Raw genomic sequence first — 19,699 nt, forward strand, 5'->3', positions numbered from 1 at the left:
CTCTTCATAGATCTAGCCTGTATACAGTAATACTTTATCTGTCTTAGGAGAGCAAGGGCACCGAAAAATATCTGATTTCATTTGGTCTTTACACACTTTCATTGGCTTTTTATATCAGTTACAGGAAAGCTTAGTTAAAATGCTTGTTACAGTAAAAATTTATAAAATTGTATGCCATATTTTTCATTTATGAAATACAGCGACAATCAGTTCACTTACGTTTTTAAAGCCACAATCTAGATCTCAAAGGACTTGCCTTCATTGTTGACCGTCTTGTCACATAAGCATTCATACAAATTTAATGTTTCATTTGAAGTTCTGATTTACTATAAACAGTCCTTTTCCAAACCTTTTCAGACTTAAGAAACAGAATATTTCTTTGTTTCCATAGCCTAATTCAGTCTGTGCTCCATTGCATAATTACATTATAGAGTATACAATATGCTAGTGAATAGATATTTGAAATGAGAAAGCTTTTCTGTACATTCTTACTGTATCCAGCATGAAAATTCCATTTTTCCTAACTGAGGCTCTTAATTTGATGTAAAAGTTAAAATTAAAATTTGTAAAATCAATTTCTTTGCGTGTCTGAGATCAGGTTCAAAACTTCAACCTCACTAGCATGGTAGTGATTTATCTTTTATTGGTGAAATCCTAGACCCATTCAAGTCAACTACAAAACTCCAATTGATTCCAGTGGGGCAGAATTTTACCTTACAGCTTTCAGATTTCACCCTCTTTCTTCTAAATAGTGCATTGCTCTGTGTGGGCATATAAAAGATGCTTGGTGATGAGGAAGAAAGGTACACTGTACCCCACTTAACTTCCCTAAGCACAGCTCTTTACTACCCCTTTAGAGTAAAAGGATGGGGGGACTGTATTGCTCAGTGGAGCAATAGAATTTAATCATTCCTTCATCACTGGCTAGCAGGGGATGGAGAGATGCACATACTGTACTACGCTAAAAACAAATGTCCTTATTGCAGGCACTCACCCAGTGCTTCAGGAAATGTATTGCCTCAGGTGCAAGGAGTGAAATACTGGCCCACCTGAACTCATTGGGAGTTTTGCCACCAACTCCAGTGTCTCTTGGAGCTCCCACCAATGTCTACACAGCAAAGTTATTTAGAAATACCAGCCACTAGTATTAATTCAAAAATGCTAATGAGGTGCTGATATGAATGTTCAGTGCCTCATTTGCATAACAGTAGCCACCTGAAGTGTCAAAAGTGCTGCTTTCAAATTGCAAACTAGCCATATAGACAGAGTTCCTTCAAAAAGAAATCCTGTTTTTGAAAGCACGCTTATTTCCAAGCTTTTCTTTTCAAACTGCTGTATTTACATACCCCTTTTGAAAGGGAGGATAATGTAGATGTGGCCATTGTACGAGGACTAGCACCGTTTTTGAAATAGATATTTCAAAATAGGAGCTGTGTAGACAGGGAATAGAGCCAATTTGGAAATAAGCCATAGTGCATCCAATGGCTCTATTTCAATAATTGTGTGCAGACACACTATTTCAAAAGGCATTTTGTATGTAGCGGCTCTATTTTGAAATAAGATAATCTTGAATACATCTTCCAAAATAGCTTATTCAGAAATAACACTGCTGTGTACACATAACCCAAGTCAATCCACCAGTTTACAGCCACACTCTAGCCTTTACTTGGGTTTCATTTTCATTGGGATACAAAAATACGGTGATCTCTGAATCTGCTCATCCTTGAAATGTGATCCGTATATTGTATTTCTGTGAATTTGAATGTAAAGTCTTTTGGGCAGAGGCCCAGAGAACGTTTGATGTGTTTAATATGCTGTGTGGGCATTCCATGCTATATAAATAAACACTTACAAAATGCTTTACTATTATTAGTATGAATTTGAGCTGACCTTTGTGAATATCATAACTGATTCCAGGCTAGCACCCGAAAAACATGTATACCACAAACCCATCATAGATTCTTCATTCTTCTTCTTTCAAGGAAGTCCTATGGACTGTTTTAAATTCAGGAGGTCAGATCTGTAATCTGTGAATATGCCTAAAGACCTGACTATGAGGTCCTTGCTCATGTCTCTGAGAAAGTCCTCTTTCATAAGACTATTTCTGTGTTTAATTGCTTGCTACTTTAACTGAAGTCTCCACACTTCAATCTGAAACCAGTATTTTATAATGGCTAGTCAGTGGGATTTCAAGGCACCTAGCACGTCAAAAGACTTGACAGCATAGTGATATTCATGGATTTGCCACAGTTATGAAACCATTTAATGGCATGATAAAATGCACTCCAGAGAGAGACTAGTCAGGTTAAACCTGTTTAGTCTGCACCCTCAGGACCTGACCTAGGCCGGAGGAGAGAATTTGGTAGACTAATGGAGGTCAATATTGTTTTGCAGCACTACCAACATTTCTACTGCTTACTGGGCTGTAAACAGACTTTATGGGACTGTGGAAAACTTGGTCATACCCATGATAAGCGGTCATCCATGTAGCTAAAATTGTGCCAGATTACAGATGTTGCCAGACAAGAGTGTTCCGTATTAGAGAGGTTCAAGCTGTATAATAAAAAAGCCCTCAAAACAGAGAAATAGTTGTTGACCTGTATTAGTTACCATTTATTAATATGGCCATTGCAATGACTCAGAAATCTATTTGTTCAATTTTTTCAATCAGTACTGTCCATTTAATATCTGATTGGACTTGGTTACTTTCAGTAGTATCATGACAGTGTTGCACCCATGGAAAGTAAGTGATCAGATTACTAACCTTGCGAAATTATACAGAGAGCCAAAAGGAATTGAATCAGGGCATTTTATTAGACGGAGAAATTAAATAAATGGTAATGAGTTGAACTCACACCAGATATAACAATGTACTGGAGCAGGTTTTTGTGTTCATTGTCAAAAACTTAGAAATATGCACAAGACACCGAAAAGGTTTAAAATGAAGGTGTTGCATCATAAATACCAATGATCAATCTCTGTGGGTCTGGTCTTATGGTTGTTAATGAGTTTAGCTGTTGATCTCAGTGGGAGTGGCATCAGACCCTGTAAAACAAAGAATGCCGCATGAACAAATAAAGGGAAAACAAGATCAGTAGTGCTTTGGGGAAAATGATTAAGTTCAAACTTAACTGAGAAAACAAACCCATCCTTTCAAGCTATGGAGACACCCCAAAGTGGTTGTGCTTTGCAAAGCAGGGAGACGGGAGGCGAGTGAGCCAAACAGGAGGTTAGGAACCATTTGCATGTCACAGCGTCTTGCTCGTAAAAAGAACTTTTGAAAAACCATGCAGGGGCAGGGAGGGGTAGATCTTTGTCTAACGCATTAGCCAATATTAGCCTTTCAACAGAAGTGTTGTGATGCATTATTTTCTACAGGTTGTACCATTCTAGTCTGGCACCCTCAGGACCTAGCCAGTGCTGAATGAGAGAATTTGCTGAACCACGGGAGGTCAATATTTTCTAGCAGCATTACCAACACATCCACTGCTTATTGGGCTCTTAGAAGACATTTAGGGGTACATTACAGCTAAATAACAGCACAGAACACTGAAAGCCATGACTCACGCCCATACATGAACTTTATGGGACCTCAGGAAACTTGGCCACACCCACGATAAGTGGACGTCTAGCTAATTAAAATCATGCTGGATTATGGATGTTGACAGACAAAAGAGTGTAGGACTAGAGAGGTTCAACCTATATATATTAGGCTGTGTCTACACTAGCCCCAAACTTCGAAATGGCCATGCAAATGGCCATTTCAAAGTTTACTAATGAAGCGCTGAAATGCATATTCAGCGCCTCATTAGCAAGCGGGCGGCCGTGGCACTTCGAAATTGACGCAGCTCGCCGCCGCATGGCTCATCCAGACGGGGCTCCTTTTCGAAACGACCCCGCCTACTTTGAAGTCCCCTTATTCCTATGAGCAGATGGGAATAAAGGGACTTTGAAGTAGGCAGCATCCTTTCAAAAAGGAACCCTGTCTGGACGAGCCGCGCGGCAGCAAGCTGCGTCAATTTCGAAGTGTCGCAGCCACCCGCATGCTAATGAGACGCTGAATATGTATTTCAGGGCTTCATTAGTAAACTTCGAAATGGCCATTTGCATGGCCATTTCGAAGTTTGGGGCTAGTGTAGACACGGCCTTAGAGAGTTTACTCTGTGTGTCAGTCTGTCTGTTCAATAACTCCTCCTAAACAATAGGAGCTAGGACCACCAAACTCGGTATACAGCCTCCTCTTTCTATAACTTAAAGCATGATCATGGATTGGTTGTGTCAGGAAAATATGACTTGCCTGGAATGGGATTGCGTCTCATAAAACCAAACAGAAAAGAGACAGACTCCCCACGCAAGTGGAAGGAGCTGGCTGGGGCGTGCCCACACCCTCTGGGACTGCCCCAGCACTCAGCCAGGTGCTTTTCAGGGAGGGTGTGGGGGCTGAAATGCCCTCCCTCCAACTTGTATGGGAACGTTGCTAACTATTCCCCTTTGTCAAGGAGCCCTGACAAAGTGTACAGTTTGTGGCATTACTCACTCTGGCTCGGGAGCACAGTGGGTAGACAAACCTGGACCTGTGCCTGCTGAAGCTGCAGCGACCATGGAGAGGCACTCATCATCTAGCCCCAGCCTGCTGTGATGAGAGAGGGTGGGGTAGTCTTCTGTCCCCAGGGCAGCCTGCATATTGAACCCCTCATCCCCAGCCTCAACACAGGCCAATATTTTAAATGAAACATGCACCTTTTCATTTTATTTTCCAGAACCCCCAAAATGAAGCAAGTTAAGGATCTGAGCAATGCTAGGTAGACCTTCTAGTTAAGTGTATATGACAATAGTGGTAAAACATTCTGATAGGAGTCTGATTCCACAGGTAAAACAGGCTTTGCTTTTATGTTGTCTGGTAAAGAATTGCTGGATGCACACAACATGTATATGACTGCTTTTTGTAATAGTGACAAATAAAAGTTTCATGTCCATTATTATCCTCTGGAGATTTTTTCCAATACAAAATTATTTTGCCATGTGGCTACTACTTTGAACTGCCATGGAAGTCAGCCAGCTTTGGTGAAGACTAGGAAATTAAACTGTTTTGTCCCTTGGGTTAGAGCACTGCAAGTTAAGGAAAATAATACCTTCTGGATACAGCTCTTTCCCAGCAATTACAACTCATGAAGTCATTCTTAAAAAAGAATTTGGTAATTAATTGTTTACTATCTTAAACTCATCTTAAAACAGATGCTGTCGAGTAGGGGAAGTCAGTGAAATGCTAGATTCTAGTGGGAAAGGACCCAAAAAAAAAGAGTAAGAGCATGAAAGAGATTTTGCTGGGGAAGAATGGTGGGCTGCAAAAAAAAAAAAAAAGGAAGAAATAAATGAAAATGGAACTACAAGCATGTTACCAGTCAATATTAAACTTCTGCGTGCATGCGCCTGGAGCTCTGACAAAACAAACGGCACAACTCAAGCATTCATCCTATCTTAGGAGGGAACTAGTGAATGACCAGGTTATCAGACGAAGTGAGTAAACTTGTCTAAATGTACTTGGTAGTTGGGTCAGGTTTTTGGATTCTACAAGAAGCTAAATAAACCCTGAAAGGTGAGGAAATACAATCAATCACACTGTACTGTGGCTCAATCTTGTACCCTTTAGCATCAATGGGAGTGTTGCATTGACTCCAGTGGTACAAAGATCAGGTGCTGTATTTTATTTATTTCCATACTGCTTGTGGGAGCTATTTGTGGGGAGGTGGGCAAATAATGCAAGATTTGTGCTTGTCCTGGTTTTTCCACCTTTCAAAAACTGGGATATTGTGGAAACATCAGAAGATATCTCAAGTCATTAAAAAGTCCAAGAGAACAGAAAATAAAACACCCCATGCGAATACTCGGCCCTGTGTGCAACTTGGCAATATGCCTGAGCAACAAGGGGCAGCTGAGTAATTCTTGGGGGGAAATGCAGGAGAGCCCTGCACATCTTAACAAAATGGAAATGCCCAGAAGATAATAAATGCTATCGATAATTTGAGAGCAATTGTTGCTCATGAAAGTGTGGAATGATTCAGTGTACTGTAATGGAAACATTTTTCCTGTTCATATGTATAATTATGAGTCTAAAACATATTTCTATGAAAATAGGAGCAAATTTGTGATCTCCATTTGAGGAAGATCAATATGCACTGTGTTTATGTTGCTTAAATTAAATCAAAATGAAGAAGAGCACCAACCAAATTTGGCTTTAAAGCAAGTTTGTCAGATCACGGGGAAAGGTTTAGACATTAAAAATTGGGGTGCGCACAATAGGAAGTTTCATTTTTTTTTACTGCCAATGCTTAGAATGCAACACACAATTTCCAGTTCCTGTCAGACCATTGTGTATTACTATGTGTACCAATTGTTTCATTTGTATCCAAGTGACATTGTAAACTGCATGGAATGAGCAGGAAGCATGACTTCTAAATTATTTTCAAAACAACAAGCCTTCAATTTTCTTATTAATAATGCGTGAAGAATGTGACATAGGTGTGCTTACATTTGTGTCAGTGCATGAGAAAGAAATTTTAATTTACATGAACAAATATACAAAAAGCCATTAATAAAATTAAATAATTGTATTACACCTATATTACAGGATTTTGTTTTGGTCTTGTACAAAGGCATGTTGGAGTAATACACTGTAATGTTCTCAAAGACTGTTGACTGGGCTGTAGCTAGTATAAGAGTTACTATGAGGAGATTCTTATTCAAAACAAAATGCCTTCTCAATATATCGTGACCAAGGGTAGAATCCAAATTATGGATAACAGAAGGGGAATCAATTACAACATCAACAGTCAGAAAAGTGCACCAGATTAAGGCCCACTTGTTTGGAGGAACAGCACAAGGCTCTTGATTTCCCTTGTTATATGTATTTTATTGTTGGCTAAAATTTTTAAAAGTTGTAGTGATTTTGAGTGATCATTGAGATGCCTTAAAGGAGCCAGATGTTCAACTCCCAAGACCACCCTCTGAAAGTAGGGTCCTTTTAAGTGTCTTAAATGGGGACTTCAGTAGATTTATACTGCATAAATATTTTGAGGAGTGGGACTTTAATCAGAGCCTTTTTAATAACTCCCAGCAGCATGCATGGTGTCCATTTTTGTAGGCAATCTTTTTAATTTAATTTCATTCTATTTGTATTAATTTTTGACTTCTGTGAATGGCATAGGGATTTTCAGAGCATGTTGCTCATTCAAAAGAAATATAATAATTTATCATTCGGACCCTTGTGAGTCTATAGTTATAGTATATGCCTCATGTGAAGAAATATACAAAACAGTGGGTCTTTTAAAAATAATTGGCAGCAAATTATATTTGGTATGTAGTGTGAAATACTAGTGGTGTATAATTTTAAAACTTTATTTACTAAATTATGGATTTTAAGGAATATGGCAGGAATGCAGAAATGATGTTGTTCTGGTAAAATTTTACTTTGAATTTCTTGTTGATGTTCTTTGACTTTGCATTTGGAAGATTTTGTTTCTCCTTCTATTCTATACACTAACTCCATATTCCAGAATCTCAAATCTTCATCCTTCCCCAAAATCCCAGACGACTTTTTCCTTCTGCTGAAAGCCTTGTTCAGGATTTCTTCTGCTATAGACTCTGTCTTTCATTCCTTATAGTCTGGGTCCTGGGAGCCTTTCTACTGCAAGTGAAGCATGCTTGCAGTGTGTGTATACTGTCATGCTCTAGTGGCTAGTTTGCCTAGAGGATAAAAGCTTACCATTACTTTCACTTAATGATTGTTCTTTTAGCACAAGTTGTAGGAATCTGTGCTTAGGTACTGGGAATCCTTCATTCAGTTCCCTAGTAGCACCATGTGGTAAGGTTATTACACAAGTAGGCCCTCAAATCTCCAACTCTGCCATACTATAATTTTAATTCTGTAGATTGAGCACATTTCATTCTTGGAAACTTAACTCCTAACACTTATCTCCAATCTCTAGTTTTCTCCATTATCCTTAAAGGAAAAATGTCTGAGTAATTTAAATGCTATTCTGGCTAATTTTATTACAAAGGGTAAATGAGTACAGGACACATAAATACCTTAATAATTTTAAAACAATCCATCATGGTGTCATCATCTTGACAATTTGATGATGCTAAATACAACTGGGAAAAATCAATGTTTCCATTAGGAAAAGCTAGTAACTAAAATAAAATACAAAACCTATTGTTTGTATTGCATTTTGTGAACCATTTAATAGCATTTGGCTCTACATCTAGGTATATTAAAATCAATGTCGGATTTACCTGAGGAAGCATTAAATCAAAGTGAGAAAGTACTTCAGCATTTGGCCAAGTGACTGTTGCAACTACAATTTTTAAAGGTGCTGTGACATTTTTAAAGGCATACAGAGTAGGAATATGCAAAAAATAAATTGAATGCCTTTTCTGACAACAGTCACTAGTGGTTTGCTTTAAGGTGGTCTGTTCACTAATACATGTGGGTTTATCTCCATTGGCTTGGAAGAGGGAGCATCTTTCAGTGAACAATATCAGATATAAATTTGCATACAGGCCCATACGCAGAGGTGGTGGGGTGCAAAGGGTACAAATGTACACACACACACACACACACACACCATCCAGTTTCTCTCCTTTTCTCCTTGCTGTGCTGTGCAAGGGGACCACGCAGGGCATGTTGGGGGGACCCAAGGCACTCTGAGAGCTGATGGTCTTTGGGCAGCTAGAGCTGACCCTGGAGCAGGAAAAGGACTACATTTCCCAGCATGTCCATGGCTGTTAGCAACAGGAAAGGGATGGGTATAAGAGAGAAGCTGTGAGATCCCTTAACAGCACTTTATGTGCATGGAGAGGGCTGCTGCAAGGGGGTGGTTACTGTGAGTGGAGATCATGAGTGCACAAGGAACAGGTGGATTTGGCCCAGATCTCACCCTCAGAAGACTGAAGTATTTTGGAATATTGTTTTTCACTTGTGACATTACAGCAAGACCCCAGAAGGTAATTTCTATAAAACCTTTATTACTGTATAACTTTTTAGTATGTTATAACAATCATTTTACCTACCACTATATCCACTCAAATTTTAATTAATCTCTCTTATGCACACTCATTGCATGACTGTTTTGAACTCCTTTATGTTTAAAAAAAATTGTGGTCCACATGTACAAAAAAGGATCCAACTGCCACAGAAATCCTTGTGTAAGAGCCTGATATAGATCAGATTACCGTATGAATTAGAAAGGTGGTGTGGTCTAGAAGAATGAGCCCAGGGCTGGGAGCCAGGTGATTCTAAATTTAATCCTAGGTTGCACACTGACTCTGCCTTGGGTAAGTTATTTTACCTAATTGTTTCATTGTTCCCATTGGTAAAATGTAGATAATACCCAACCAGCTCACAGGGGTGTCTCCAGACTGAATTAGTCACTGATTTTAGAAGACATAAAATGTTAAATTATTAAATTTACTGTTTAGTTTTGAAAAAAAAGTAACTTAAGAAAATAGTAGGTATTCTAGAAAGAGATAGGGGAAGCTGCAGCATCCTAAACTCAGGGATCTTATTTGTCCTTTTCCACGTCAGAACTCCAGTTTACTTTCTCTGACGTTTTTCCATGTGTCGATCTGTCTCATACTACAGCAGCCAGAATCATTGCGAGTATGGACACTACTACAGAACCTTGTAAAGATTTTTACCAATATGCCTGTGGAGGATGGTTAAAGAAGAACATCATTCCAGAGACCAGCTCCCGTTACAGCAACTTTGACATTTTAAGAGATGAACTAGAAGTTGTTTTGAAAGGTCAGTGGAGTTTATGCCCAAGTACTAGAATGCAGAATGGCATAAAAGTTTCCTCTGTGGTGTATGTGTAATTAGAACAAAATGCATTATTTAGTAAAGATTTATACATGGTAGAATAGTCAAGATTCTTCTGTATTCATTGCATCATAAATAAAGCCAGATAATTTGATAGGATAATACTTTCGGTTTTGGTGGCTATGCAGATGTCAGGCCTGCTAGCACAGGGCTTAAAGGCAGCCTGGGGCTTCCAGCTACTGCCAGAGCCCCATACGGAACCCTCCAGGCAGGACTGATGGCTGTTCTGGGGGGGAGGCACAGCACACTCCTTGTGCTGAGTCTGTCTGGGGGAAGCTAGTCACAGATCTGCCCATTCTGCAAGAATCTACCCCCCCAACCCAACTTGCTGACACACAAAAATACGTGCTGACCACTGAAGCAGACTTGATCCTTGTGATGACTGAATTCTGTGTTTATGTGCACACACTCTTATCCCTGTGTAACAGCCGCTGGAACCCCAGTTCATTACCGTCATGACCTACACTGACAGCAGTTGCAGGTGAAAGCAGGGAAGGAGTTTCCCCCTGTGCGAGCCACTGGAACAGCGTTCACATGGTGAAAGTTGCTCTAAGCTATTTTACATTCTGCATGCCTGTACTCCTTCAGCTACAGCCAAGCAGGCAGGCCCTTTCTAAATATTAAGTTCCAGGCACGTAAATATTCATTTCCTTCCCACCCCAACCCAAATATGTCACAAAGCATTAGACCAGATTCAGGATTCTGGCCCGTATGATCCCTCCCTTGAGCTTTCACACACAGTTGCTCAATGGCTTTCCTAATCAAATTTATTCTGTGTCAGGGGATGGGGAAATAAAACCCTTCCCAGCTGCCCCCATTTGGGAGACACAACCTACAAAACCCAGAGTATCCGTAGTAGTCGGGGCCTTTTCAGAGAAACCCAATATAACTATACTGCTTCCTAGGCTTTGCCTCTTGCATGACAACACAGCTCCCTCTACTTACAGAGTTTCCCCCACCATCTGCAAACTCTTCTTCCAAGTTCATAAAACTTGAATTCTGCAGAGGGGATCTCCATAGAAGGTTTACCTGGTAAGCATGATTAGGAAGCAGACATAGTCTGGAGGTGATACCATGAAGAGCGCCTGTCTCAATAGCCTCCTCTCTCCCCACCCAGCCATGCCACCCTGTTCTGTCAGACTTGGAGTAGAAGGGTTCTGTGAGATTTGATGTGAAGAAGGAGAATGATGAAGAGTTATTGATCTCCCCATTCTTGGGCTCCCAGCTGGTTTCCATCATGTTTTCCTCTAGGCTCTTCCCATTGCAGAGAAGGTGCTCTAATATTTTTCCATATATGTGTTCTCTGTTTCAGATGTCCTTGGCAGGGACAATAGTAATGACATACTGGCAGTGCAGAAAGCTAAAAGCCTGTACAGATCATGTCTAAATGAAAGTAAGTTTCTCCACAAATTACTGTACATAAAATTTCTATATGATATGGTTATAATCCATATACTGCACAGTGCACTGAAGCTGTGCCTAAATGCTACAAGACATCCAGCTTCTGGGTTAATCTTGGGAAGCAGCCTAGAAGTTCTGACCAGAAGCTGAGAATGCCCTACAGTGGATGGATCACTTGGTGATTACTTGCTTTCTTCACTCCCTCTGGAGTACCTGTCATTGGCCACTAGCAGAAGATAGAATACTGGGCCAGATGGACCTTTGATCTGACCCAATATGGCCATTTTTATGTAAAAATTATTGTATTGACTTAAATATGAACATAATTACAGTAGCCCCTATGTTATTAAGTCTGATGTTAGTCAATGTACATTATTCTGCCCATATATTTTCAGTATTTCCTATGTTGCAGCCTTTTGAGGGCAACTTAGAACTACACTGTAGAAATTCTTGGGAGGAAAGATGGAGATTTTGATTGCTGGGTAGCTGACATTTGGGACATCTGTCACCAGGAATGGCATGGGGAGGCAGTTTTGGATTTTGGGAATAAGAACATTAGCCACAATGTTTCTGTTGAAATGATCATCAGTAAAATAGCTAACAATGTAGTCATCTGAATGACCATCATTAAGTTTCAGAGTTAACCTGTCATTCAGATGAACTGATACCTTTCAGAGCTATTGATGGAAGGTGATTGTAAGCTCTACTTCATTTACAGTGGCTTAACATTTTAGTGTTTTTGTTTGCATGATTGGTTGATTTTGCATCCATGAGAATTTTTTAAAGTAAATCTCAGATTCCAGAACACATCAGCAGTGTTAACTGTGGGTATGTTCCATAGGAAGGCGGGTCAGCTGCTGAATCCTGAAATACAGAGAACATTTTGTACAAGTCAATATAGTATTTGGATGTTTTAAAATACCTGGGCATACAACTCAGACCTGAAATAATTTTCTTGTTTCTAATAGCTGCTATTGATAGTAGAGGTGGAAAACCTTTAATCAATATATTGCAAAGTGTGTTCGAATGGCCTGTTGCAACAGATAACTGGGACTCTGCGTATGGTAGGACAACTTCTGTCTGTTTCTTTTTCTGTTAAAATCTGTAAACGATTATTTTGTTTACTTTACAAAAATACAGAGACTAAATGCATCTGTCATTTCCTTAGGTGCCAATTGGACAGCTGAAACAGCAATTGCACAACTGAATTCACAATATGGGAAAAGGGTCCTTATTAATTTTTTTGTTGGCTCAGATGATGAGAACTCCACAGCGCATATCATTCATGTAAGTCTGGTAGGATGGCACTGATTAAGTAACCCTTAAAGTGAATAAAACAGTCAGACAGATAAATATTTCATATAAGAAGTCAGAGGGAAAGTTTATTGATTTGGATTTTGGCAATTAAGCAATAGCAAATTATCTTATGAATGTTTATAGCCTTTGCATTTAAAGCATTTATCAGTCTGACACAGAGATGTCTTCCTATTCTCAGGGCAAACCCATTTAGTCCTTATTTCTTGAACAAATGACTGGCTAGTCTCAGTTACTGAGAGGCTTTTTAATTACACTTAATAGGACTGTGACAGATATCTGTACAGTTATGAAAAATGCAGTGTATTTTCTTGTATTTGCTGGATTATGGTCCACCAGCATAACTCAGAACTGCAAGGCACTATAGCAGAAAACTAACCAAGCCAGGAGTTTCAGCTGTACTATACTGTTATACCCCCTTACACCACTGTGGGATCTGCAGTCAGCCACAGGAGCACTGAAACTGAGTGGAGACAGCCAGGGAAGGAATATGGCTACAGTGGCCATCTTATTTGTTGATTAACTTTCAGGAAACTGCTTTGCAGCCTGCCCTGGACATGAATTTACAACAGTCACCCCAGCAGAATATCTGGGGAAGGGGCATGGTGAATCCACCTGTGGACCAGCTTTCTCGTCCAACCATTAGCAAGAACAATGGTGAATTCTAGTCTATTTTACAGATAATATAGAGTATGCAAGAGCCATGGTGCCCATCTCTAAGTTTTGTCATGATGTTCCTTGCCCAACAGTTGCATTATCTGCTTACCAGTGTTTCCTGCAAGCTAGGTGCTTGTGCGGACACTCAGGAGAAATTCCAATGCCAATTCCAATTGTTTCACATTTGGTCTTGCAACAGGGTGGTACTGTTTTGTCTGTAAGCTTTTTTTTTCCTAATTGTTTTTTGTAGATTGATCAACCTGGGCTTGGTCTGCCTTCTCGTGACTATTATGAATGTACTGGTGCATATAAAGAGGTAAGTAAGCTATGGCTAACAAGTAGAGGTGCGTATGTTCTTCCTTTCCCCCTAGAGTAGGGAATGTGCACAGGCAATAATGAAAGGAGAAACATCCCTGCCCCCCAAAGAGTCTGCAATCTAACACCCATGAAAACTTCACTGTTGGGGAGGATAGAGAGGTTCATGGGCATAACAAGTTTTCTGATTGAGTGGATGGCAGAGAGGCTACGTCTACTCGGCAGAGCTATTTCAAGATACTTCAGTACCCCGAAATAGCTGTTCAGTGTTTCTGAAACCTGATGTTTTTTCAAAATATTTTTCTAAAATAACGGGCATGCTATTTCAGCATCCCTATGCACCTTGTTGCAGGAGGAGTAAAGGTGCCTTGAAATAGCGCTTTATTTCAATATTTGGCACTGTTTAGACATCACCAAATGCCAAAATAGCCTATTTCAAGTTTAGGCTGTTGTGTAGACGTAGCCAGAGAATGTACTTAGTGGAGAGAAGTGAGAGGAAGAAGCATGAAGAAAGGTACAAATTCAGGAACAGAAAAAGAAAACATGGAGGAGAGAGGCAAGGAGCTATAACTGAGAGTAAAGGACGGGGACAAGTGCATGTAGGGCCAAGATGGTGATTTTATATGATGCAGCAAAGGTAGTGGCTTGGTTCCATTTTGCTAGGTGCACTCTGAGCCAGCTGTTCTGTATCTAAGGTCAAGTTTCCCAGATGAATTGAGATAAGGGGATACAGGGTATTCTGTGCTGGATGAGAATACACAAAGCTGTGTCATCAACAAAGTCCTGCCATCATAGGTCATTCTGCCTCAGTCTTCCCAAATGGTTGCACATAGATGTTGAAGAAGAGCAATGAGGAGGCTGAGCCTCATGGAGACATGCAAGCTGAAGCTCTTACAGAGCAGCAGCTGTCGCTCAAGATGCAAAGGAATAAATGGAGTCAGCGTAGCATTATTCCTTCAGCATCTGCCAGGACTGCAAAACAAACCAGGATAGTTCAAACTGGCAGTGTTAAATGAAGCTAACATGGAAAGTTTGGTCTCAGTCCTGGACTTGCATCACCATAAGGAGGTTGTCTCATTGTTTTAGCCAAGGCCACTTCTGTACTGTGACACCTTGGGAGAAGCCAGACTGGAAAGAGTCTAGGGTGTCAATGGAGGGCAGGCTTAACAGATGTGCTGCCACCCTCTTGAGGTCCTAGTCCAGGGAGCTCAGAGACCAGAGCTGGAGTTGGTACATTCATTCACATTGTCCATGTTGACTTTTGAAAACAAGATTAAGAATGGAGCTGACATTTGACCCTTTTGAAAAAAGGTGTTAAATGTTATTTGTCAATGGTACGTTTAATGGGGTGAAGAGAGTAGTCAAAATGGAGCTTCTAGTCAGAAGTATTGCATTACATGACTTAGCAGAAAAGTCTAAAAATATCTTAAGCTTGAAGGTAAGCAAAGAGTCTAGCAGCTACACTACATCATGGCGTTAGAATTACTAAAGCTATTTATAGTTCTAGCTGATCTTTAATTCGTGCTTACTTGCCACACATGATATTTTCATTAACTCCTTCATACCAGTATTATATATTCTGCTCATTGCCAACAATAGGTGTACCTCAGTGCTCAAGGGCTTAAAATGTTTATATTTACTGAAGTCATCTCAGTGCTAAAACTGCGCCTGTAATTACCCAGTTTTCCCACAATATAGCGGAAGTGGTAAGAAATGCATGATGGTGGTACAGACATGTATGCCGTTATCTTAGATTCTGTACAAACCCAGAACAAAAAGATATTCTTTGCTCCAAAGAATTACAGACTGCCAGAAAGTGGCTCGTGAGGAAATTATATAAATTGCATTAGTTGTGACACTAGCTGTTTTTGTTTTGATTTGATCTGATTCTAGGGCATTGTTTCTTAAACATTTTAAGACCAGGGAACACCAATCAATAATATTTTTATGCAGAACACCTATGAAAATTTTCTTTAAAAAATTATTGTCAGACTGAAAAAAACACAGTAACATCTACAGCAAAAACAAAATGAAGTAATTTAATCAAGTATCATAGTAATTAAGTAAGATTATATCTGGTTTTAATAATAGAAAATTTATACCACCAGTGTATGATATCAAAAAAGTGTCAGACACTCTTAGCACACATGTGAGTTGTTCACAGAACATCAGTGTTCCAAGTAACAGTTTCAGAAACACTGTTCTAGGGGTCTGATTGCAATATTAAAGTAGTTTTTATAAAGCATAGCACTAACAACTTCAGAGGAGCAGCTTATGATTTACACAAGCATAAGTGAGAGGCGAATTGGGCCACTGATTTTGCTGATGTACAAATCTGCACAATGTTTAACATGAAATGCTGGCACCGCATTCAAATTTTAAACCAAATTCCATCTACCTGAACAAATGCAGCAGTGCTGTAACAATACCTATTTGTTGAGACTTCTAAATGCAAGATGCTTCATTTTAGTGTTTGTTTTGATATAGAAATTAGTGAGCAAATTCAATGGTGTCACATTAAGTGAGACCTGAAAAACTGGCTACCATCTAAACCTCAGATATCCCTCCACTAACTAATGGAGAAGATGCAGACAAATGTTTGCAGAAAAAAAAAAAAACTCTTAACAATGCTGTGACCACATGCTAGGCAGGCTGAGTCTAAATATTCCCACCACACTGAAGACTTCAGGGGAATAAGGAAAGTCTCTCCCCAACAGAGCAACCAGCTGCACTCTGCCAGTGGCCTTTCCTTGGCTCTGGTTCCTGCTGTGTCACTTTCCTTTTATCCTTGAGCTGTACGTGGCAGACAGACAGATGGTTTGTCTCCTGCTTTTTACCCAAAGCATTTTCAGTTTTCTCAAGAGTGTTTCTCACCCCAGAACTCCCTGCGGAATCCATGTAGGAGAGTTCTTTTAAAAACTAATGGCACGTCAGAAACCACATCATCCTGCTCCTGTTATTTTTGACCCTGAATGCCCTTTAAGATTGAAGTATGCCCCACCCCCACCCCACACCTATTTACAAGCTGTAGCCAGGTATCAGATGAGTTGTCATCTTGGCTGTTTGATTTTCCCAGGTGCCATGCAATGGTCTCCATCTTAGGCCTAACCCACTGTCCCTTGAAGGCAATTAAAGGGCTGCCTTTAAGGACTACTTTGTGGCACCTGATGCTATAATTGCAAAGTGAACAAAAAAAAACCTCTGCTGATTATGTTTGATAAACAGTGTACATCCAAAAGCCCATAAATGAACAACTCGTATCTAAATGGCAAACAATGTGTGATCTTCTCCAGAGAGAGAAGTTTTGGGAGTGCAAGTCAGGAAGACAGTGGTACAAACACACACATAATCTGTGTCTACACTATCCAGTGCATTTGAAATTTCCAGCCCTCTTTTGAAAGAGAGTGCAGAGTGTCTACACACAGTGTTCCTTTTTGAAAGTAAATCAAACAAATGCGTCACAGCTTTCGAATTCAGTCTTCCTAATCCATAGTAGGAAGAGCTCCCCCTTTCGAAAGGGCCTTTCTACAGAAAACTTATAGATGTTCTGTGGGCCGCTTTTTCAAAAGAGCAAGTCATCCATGTTGCCAGCCAGTTGGGAGGTGGATGCATGCTGGCCGGCGGCAGTGGTGCTCTATGGTCCATGCATCCAGCAGTCCTTAAAGCCACACAGACTTGGAAACTCTGTGGCAGAAAGCCGAGAGTGTGCCGGGAGTAGCCATCACATGCGCTCCCTCAGCACACCTCAGGGACACACACGCTCCCCCACACATGACAGCCAGGTATGGCCAGTAGCCAGCCACCAGAGGAGCCCCAGGGCCCCCCTGAGCATTCTCAAAGCTCACAGGGGCCCAGCCAGGCAATGAAGAAAACTCCTCCTGGACCGAGCCAGAGCTCAGGGACCTCCTTGGCCTCTAGCAGAAGAAGAAAGTCCTGAAGGGGATGGGCACCAAGCATTGCCACTTGGCTGCTTGTGTCCGGCTCACCAACAGACTGGCCTCCTGGGGACACCCTGCCCACACTCCTGACCAAGTCAGGAGTAAAGTAAAAGAGCTGTGGCAGGGCTATGCCTGGGCATGGGACTCAGCCAGACAGTCAGGGGCAGGGCCCACATCCTGCCCCTTCTACAGGATGGTGCATCCTGCACAGCATAGCCAATGAATCACACCCCAGGGATGAGGAGGAGCCAACCCCACCACACCAGGCATGGAAGAAGGAACAGAGTAGTCTAGTGATGAGGGGGATCTGGTGACTGACCTTCCATTCCTGTCCTTGAGCCACGCCTCAGCCAGCCGGGAATCACTAGACCTCAGAGGGGAACTCTGGTAAGTACCCGGCAGGGTGCACAATGCTGGGTCACTGGGCGGTGACACCATAGCCACTGGCAGGCCACTCACATGCCCAGCAGACCCAGGCCAAACACAGCTCATCTGGTCATGACCTTCAGGATGCTGTAACAGCTGCCGGTGACACTCAGCACCTGCTCCCATGGACAGCACCGCAGGCCACTCACATGGGACGGGGGTTGGCAGGGCCAGACCTCACAAGGGGGCCGCTCCAATGGGGGCGGGAACCCCATCAGCCTCCATAATCCCCTAGAGCCACCCTGCCCTCAGACAGGGGACAAGGGGCATGGCCCACAGGGCAGCTGTGCAGGACTCATGGGCTGTCCTCTGCTTTTCCATTCATACAGCTGCACTGTAAGGCTACGTCTACACGTGCAGCCAACATCGAAATAGCTTATTTCGATGTTACGACATCGAAATAGTCTATTTCGATGAATAACGTCTACACGTCCTCCGGGGCCGGCAACATCGATGTTCAACTTCGACGTTGCTCAGCCCAACATCGAAATAGGCGCAGCGAGGGAACGTCTACACGCCACAGTAGCACACATCGAAATAGGGATGCCAGGCACAGCTGCAGACAGAGTCACAGGGCGGACTCAACAGCAAGCCGCTCCCTTAAAGGGCCCCTCCCAGACACAGTTGCGCTAAACAACACAAGATACACAGAGCTGACAACTGGTTGCAGACCCTGTGCCTGCAGCATGGATCCCCAGCTGCCGCAGAAGCAGCCAGAAGCCCTGGGCTAAGGGCTGCTGCCCACGGTGACCATAGAGCCCCGCAGGGGCTGGAGAGAGAGCATCTCTCAACCCCCCAGCTGATGGCCGCCATGGAGGACCCAGCAATTTCGACGTTGTGGGACGCGGATCGTCTACACGGTCCCTACTTCGACATTGAACGTCGAAGTAGGGCGCTATTCCTATCTCCTCATGAGGTTAGCGACTTCGACGTCTCGCCGCCTAACGTCGAAGTTAACTTCGAAATAGCGCCTGATGCGTGTAGACGCGACGGGCGCTATTTCGAAGTTGGTGCCGCTACTTCGAAGTAGCGTGCACGTGTAGACGCAGCTTAAGAGGGCTAGGAGATCCTCATGCTGTCCATGGTTCTGGACAGCCCACCGGGGATGGGGGATGGCGTCCAGGCAGCCCTCCTATCAGCACCAGGGTGGACCCATGCCAGAAGGGCCCAGAGATGGAGCACGGAGAACATCCTCCATACTGCCTCCGTCTGTCACCAGGTGGAGGGGGGCAGAGCAGCACCTCTGCTTGGAGGAGGAGGTCTTGACCTGGGTGCAGGTGGCCTGGGGGGAGTTAATGGGGACCTCTGGGAAGCGACAGGCATCTTCTGGGAGCTCCTGGCTTGGCTGCTCTCTGCAGTTGCCCATCTTCTGAGACCCGTCCCCCCATGGCCCTATCTCCCCATCCTCCCCACCCCATCCCAGCTCTGACAGGGCCCTTGGACCAGGGACAGGAGGGGATCCCAGGGTCAACAGGGCTTGAGGCCCTCCAGCCCTGCCTTGAAGTAAGGCCCCCCCAGCTGAGGTGCTCCCATGTCCCCTGCCCCAATGTACATAGTTCGCCCCACTTCCCCACTGCATGTAGTGCTGTGCAGAGTTGTTTATATAGACACATTGTTCTTTTACATAGTATACTTTATTTGATCTAAATCTCCGTGTGCCATGTGCTTCGGGGGGCAGGTGGGACAGGGAGCAAGGAGTGTGTGGGGCCAGGGTTAGTGGGACCTCTGAGCAAAGTGCTTACAGAGGGCCTCCCAAACACGGACCCCATCC

The 19,699-nt window shown here is 42.4% G+C and overlaps 1 protein-coding gene across 3 annotated transcripts in view; it reads left to right on the forward strand.

Moving 5' to 3' along the window:
* Positions 1-19,699, forward strand: part of MME (membrane metalloendopeptidase) — an 85,010-nt gene that overhangs the window by 16,122 nt on the left and 49,189 nt on the right. For all 3 annotated transcript variants that reach the window (XM_075004081.1, XM_075004080.1, XM_075004082.1), the window contains exons 4-8: positions 9,641-9,802; positions 11,190-11,270; positions 12,247-12,342; positions 12,447-12,565; positions 13,500-13,565. In XM_075004081.1, the coding sequence (XP_074860182.1) occupies positions 9,641-9,802; positions 11,190-11,270; positions 12,247-12,342; positions 12,447-12,565; positions 13,500-13,565 (524 nt within the window). The remainder of the gene's footprint in view (positions 1-9,640; positions 9,803-11,189; positions 11,271-12,246; positions 12,343-12,446; positions 12,566-13,499; positions 13,566-19,699) is intronic.

The sequence above is a fragment of the Carettochelys insculpta genome, chromosome 10 (assembly GCF_033958435.1).
Source record: "Carettochelys insculpta isolate YL-2023 chromosome 10, ASM3395843v1, whole genome shotgun sequence".
Taxonomy (NCBI): domain Eukaryota; kingdom Metazoa; phylum Chordata; order Testudines; family Carettochelyidae; genus Carettochelys; species Carettochelys insculpta.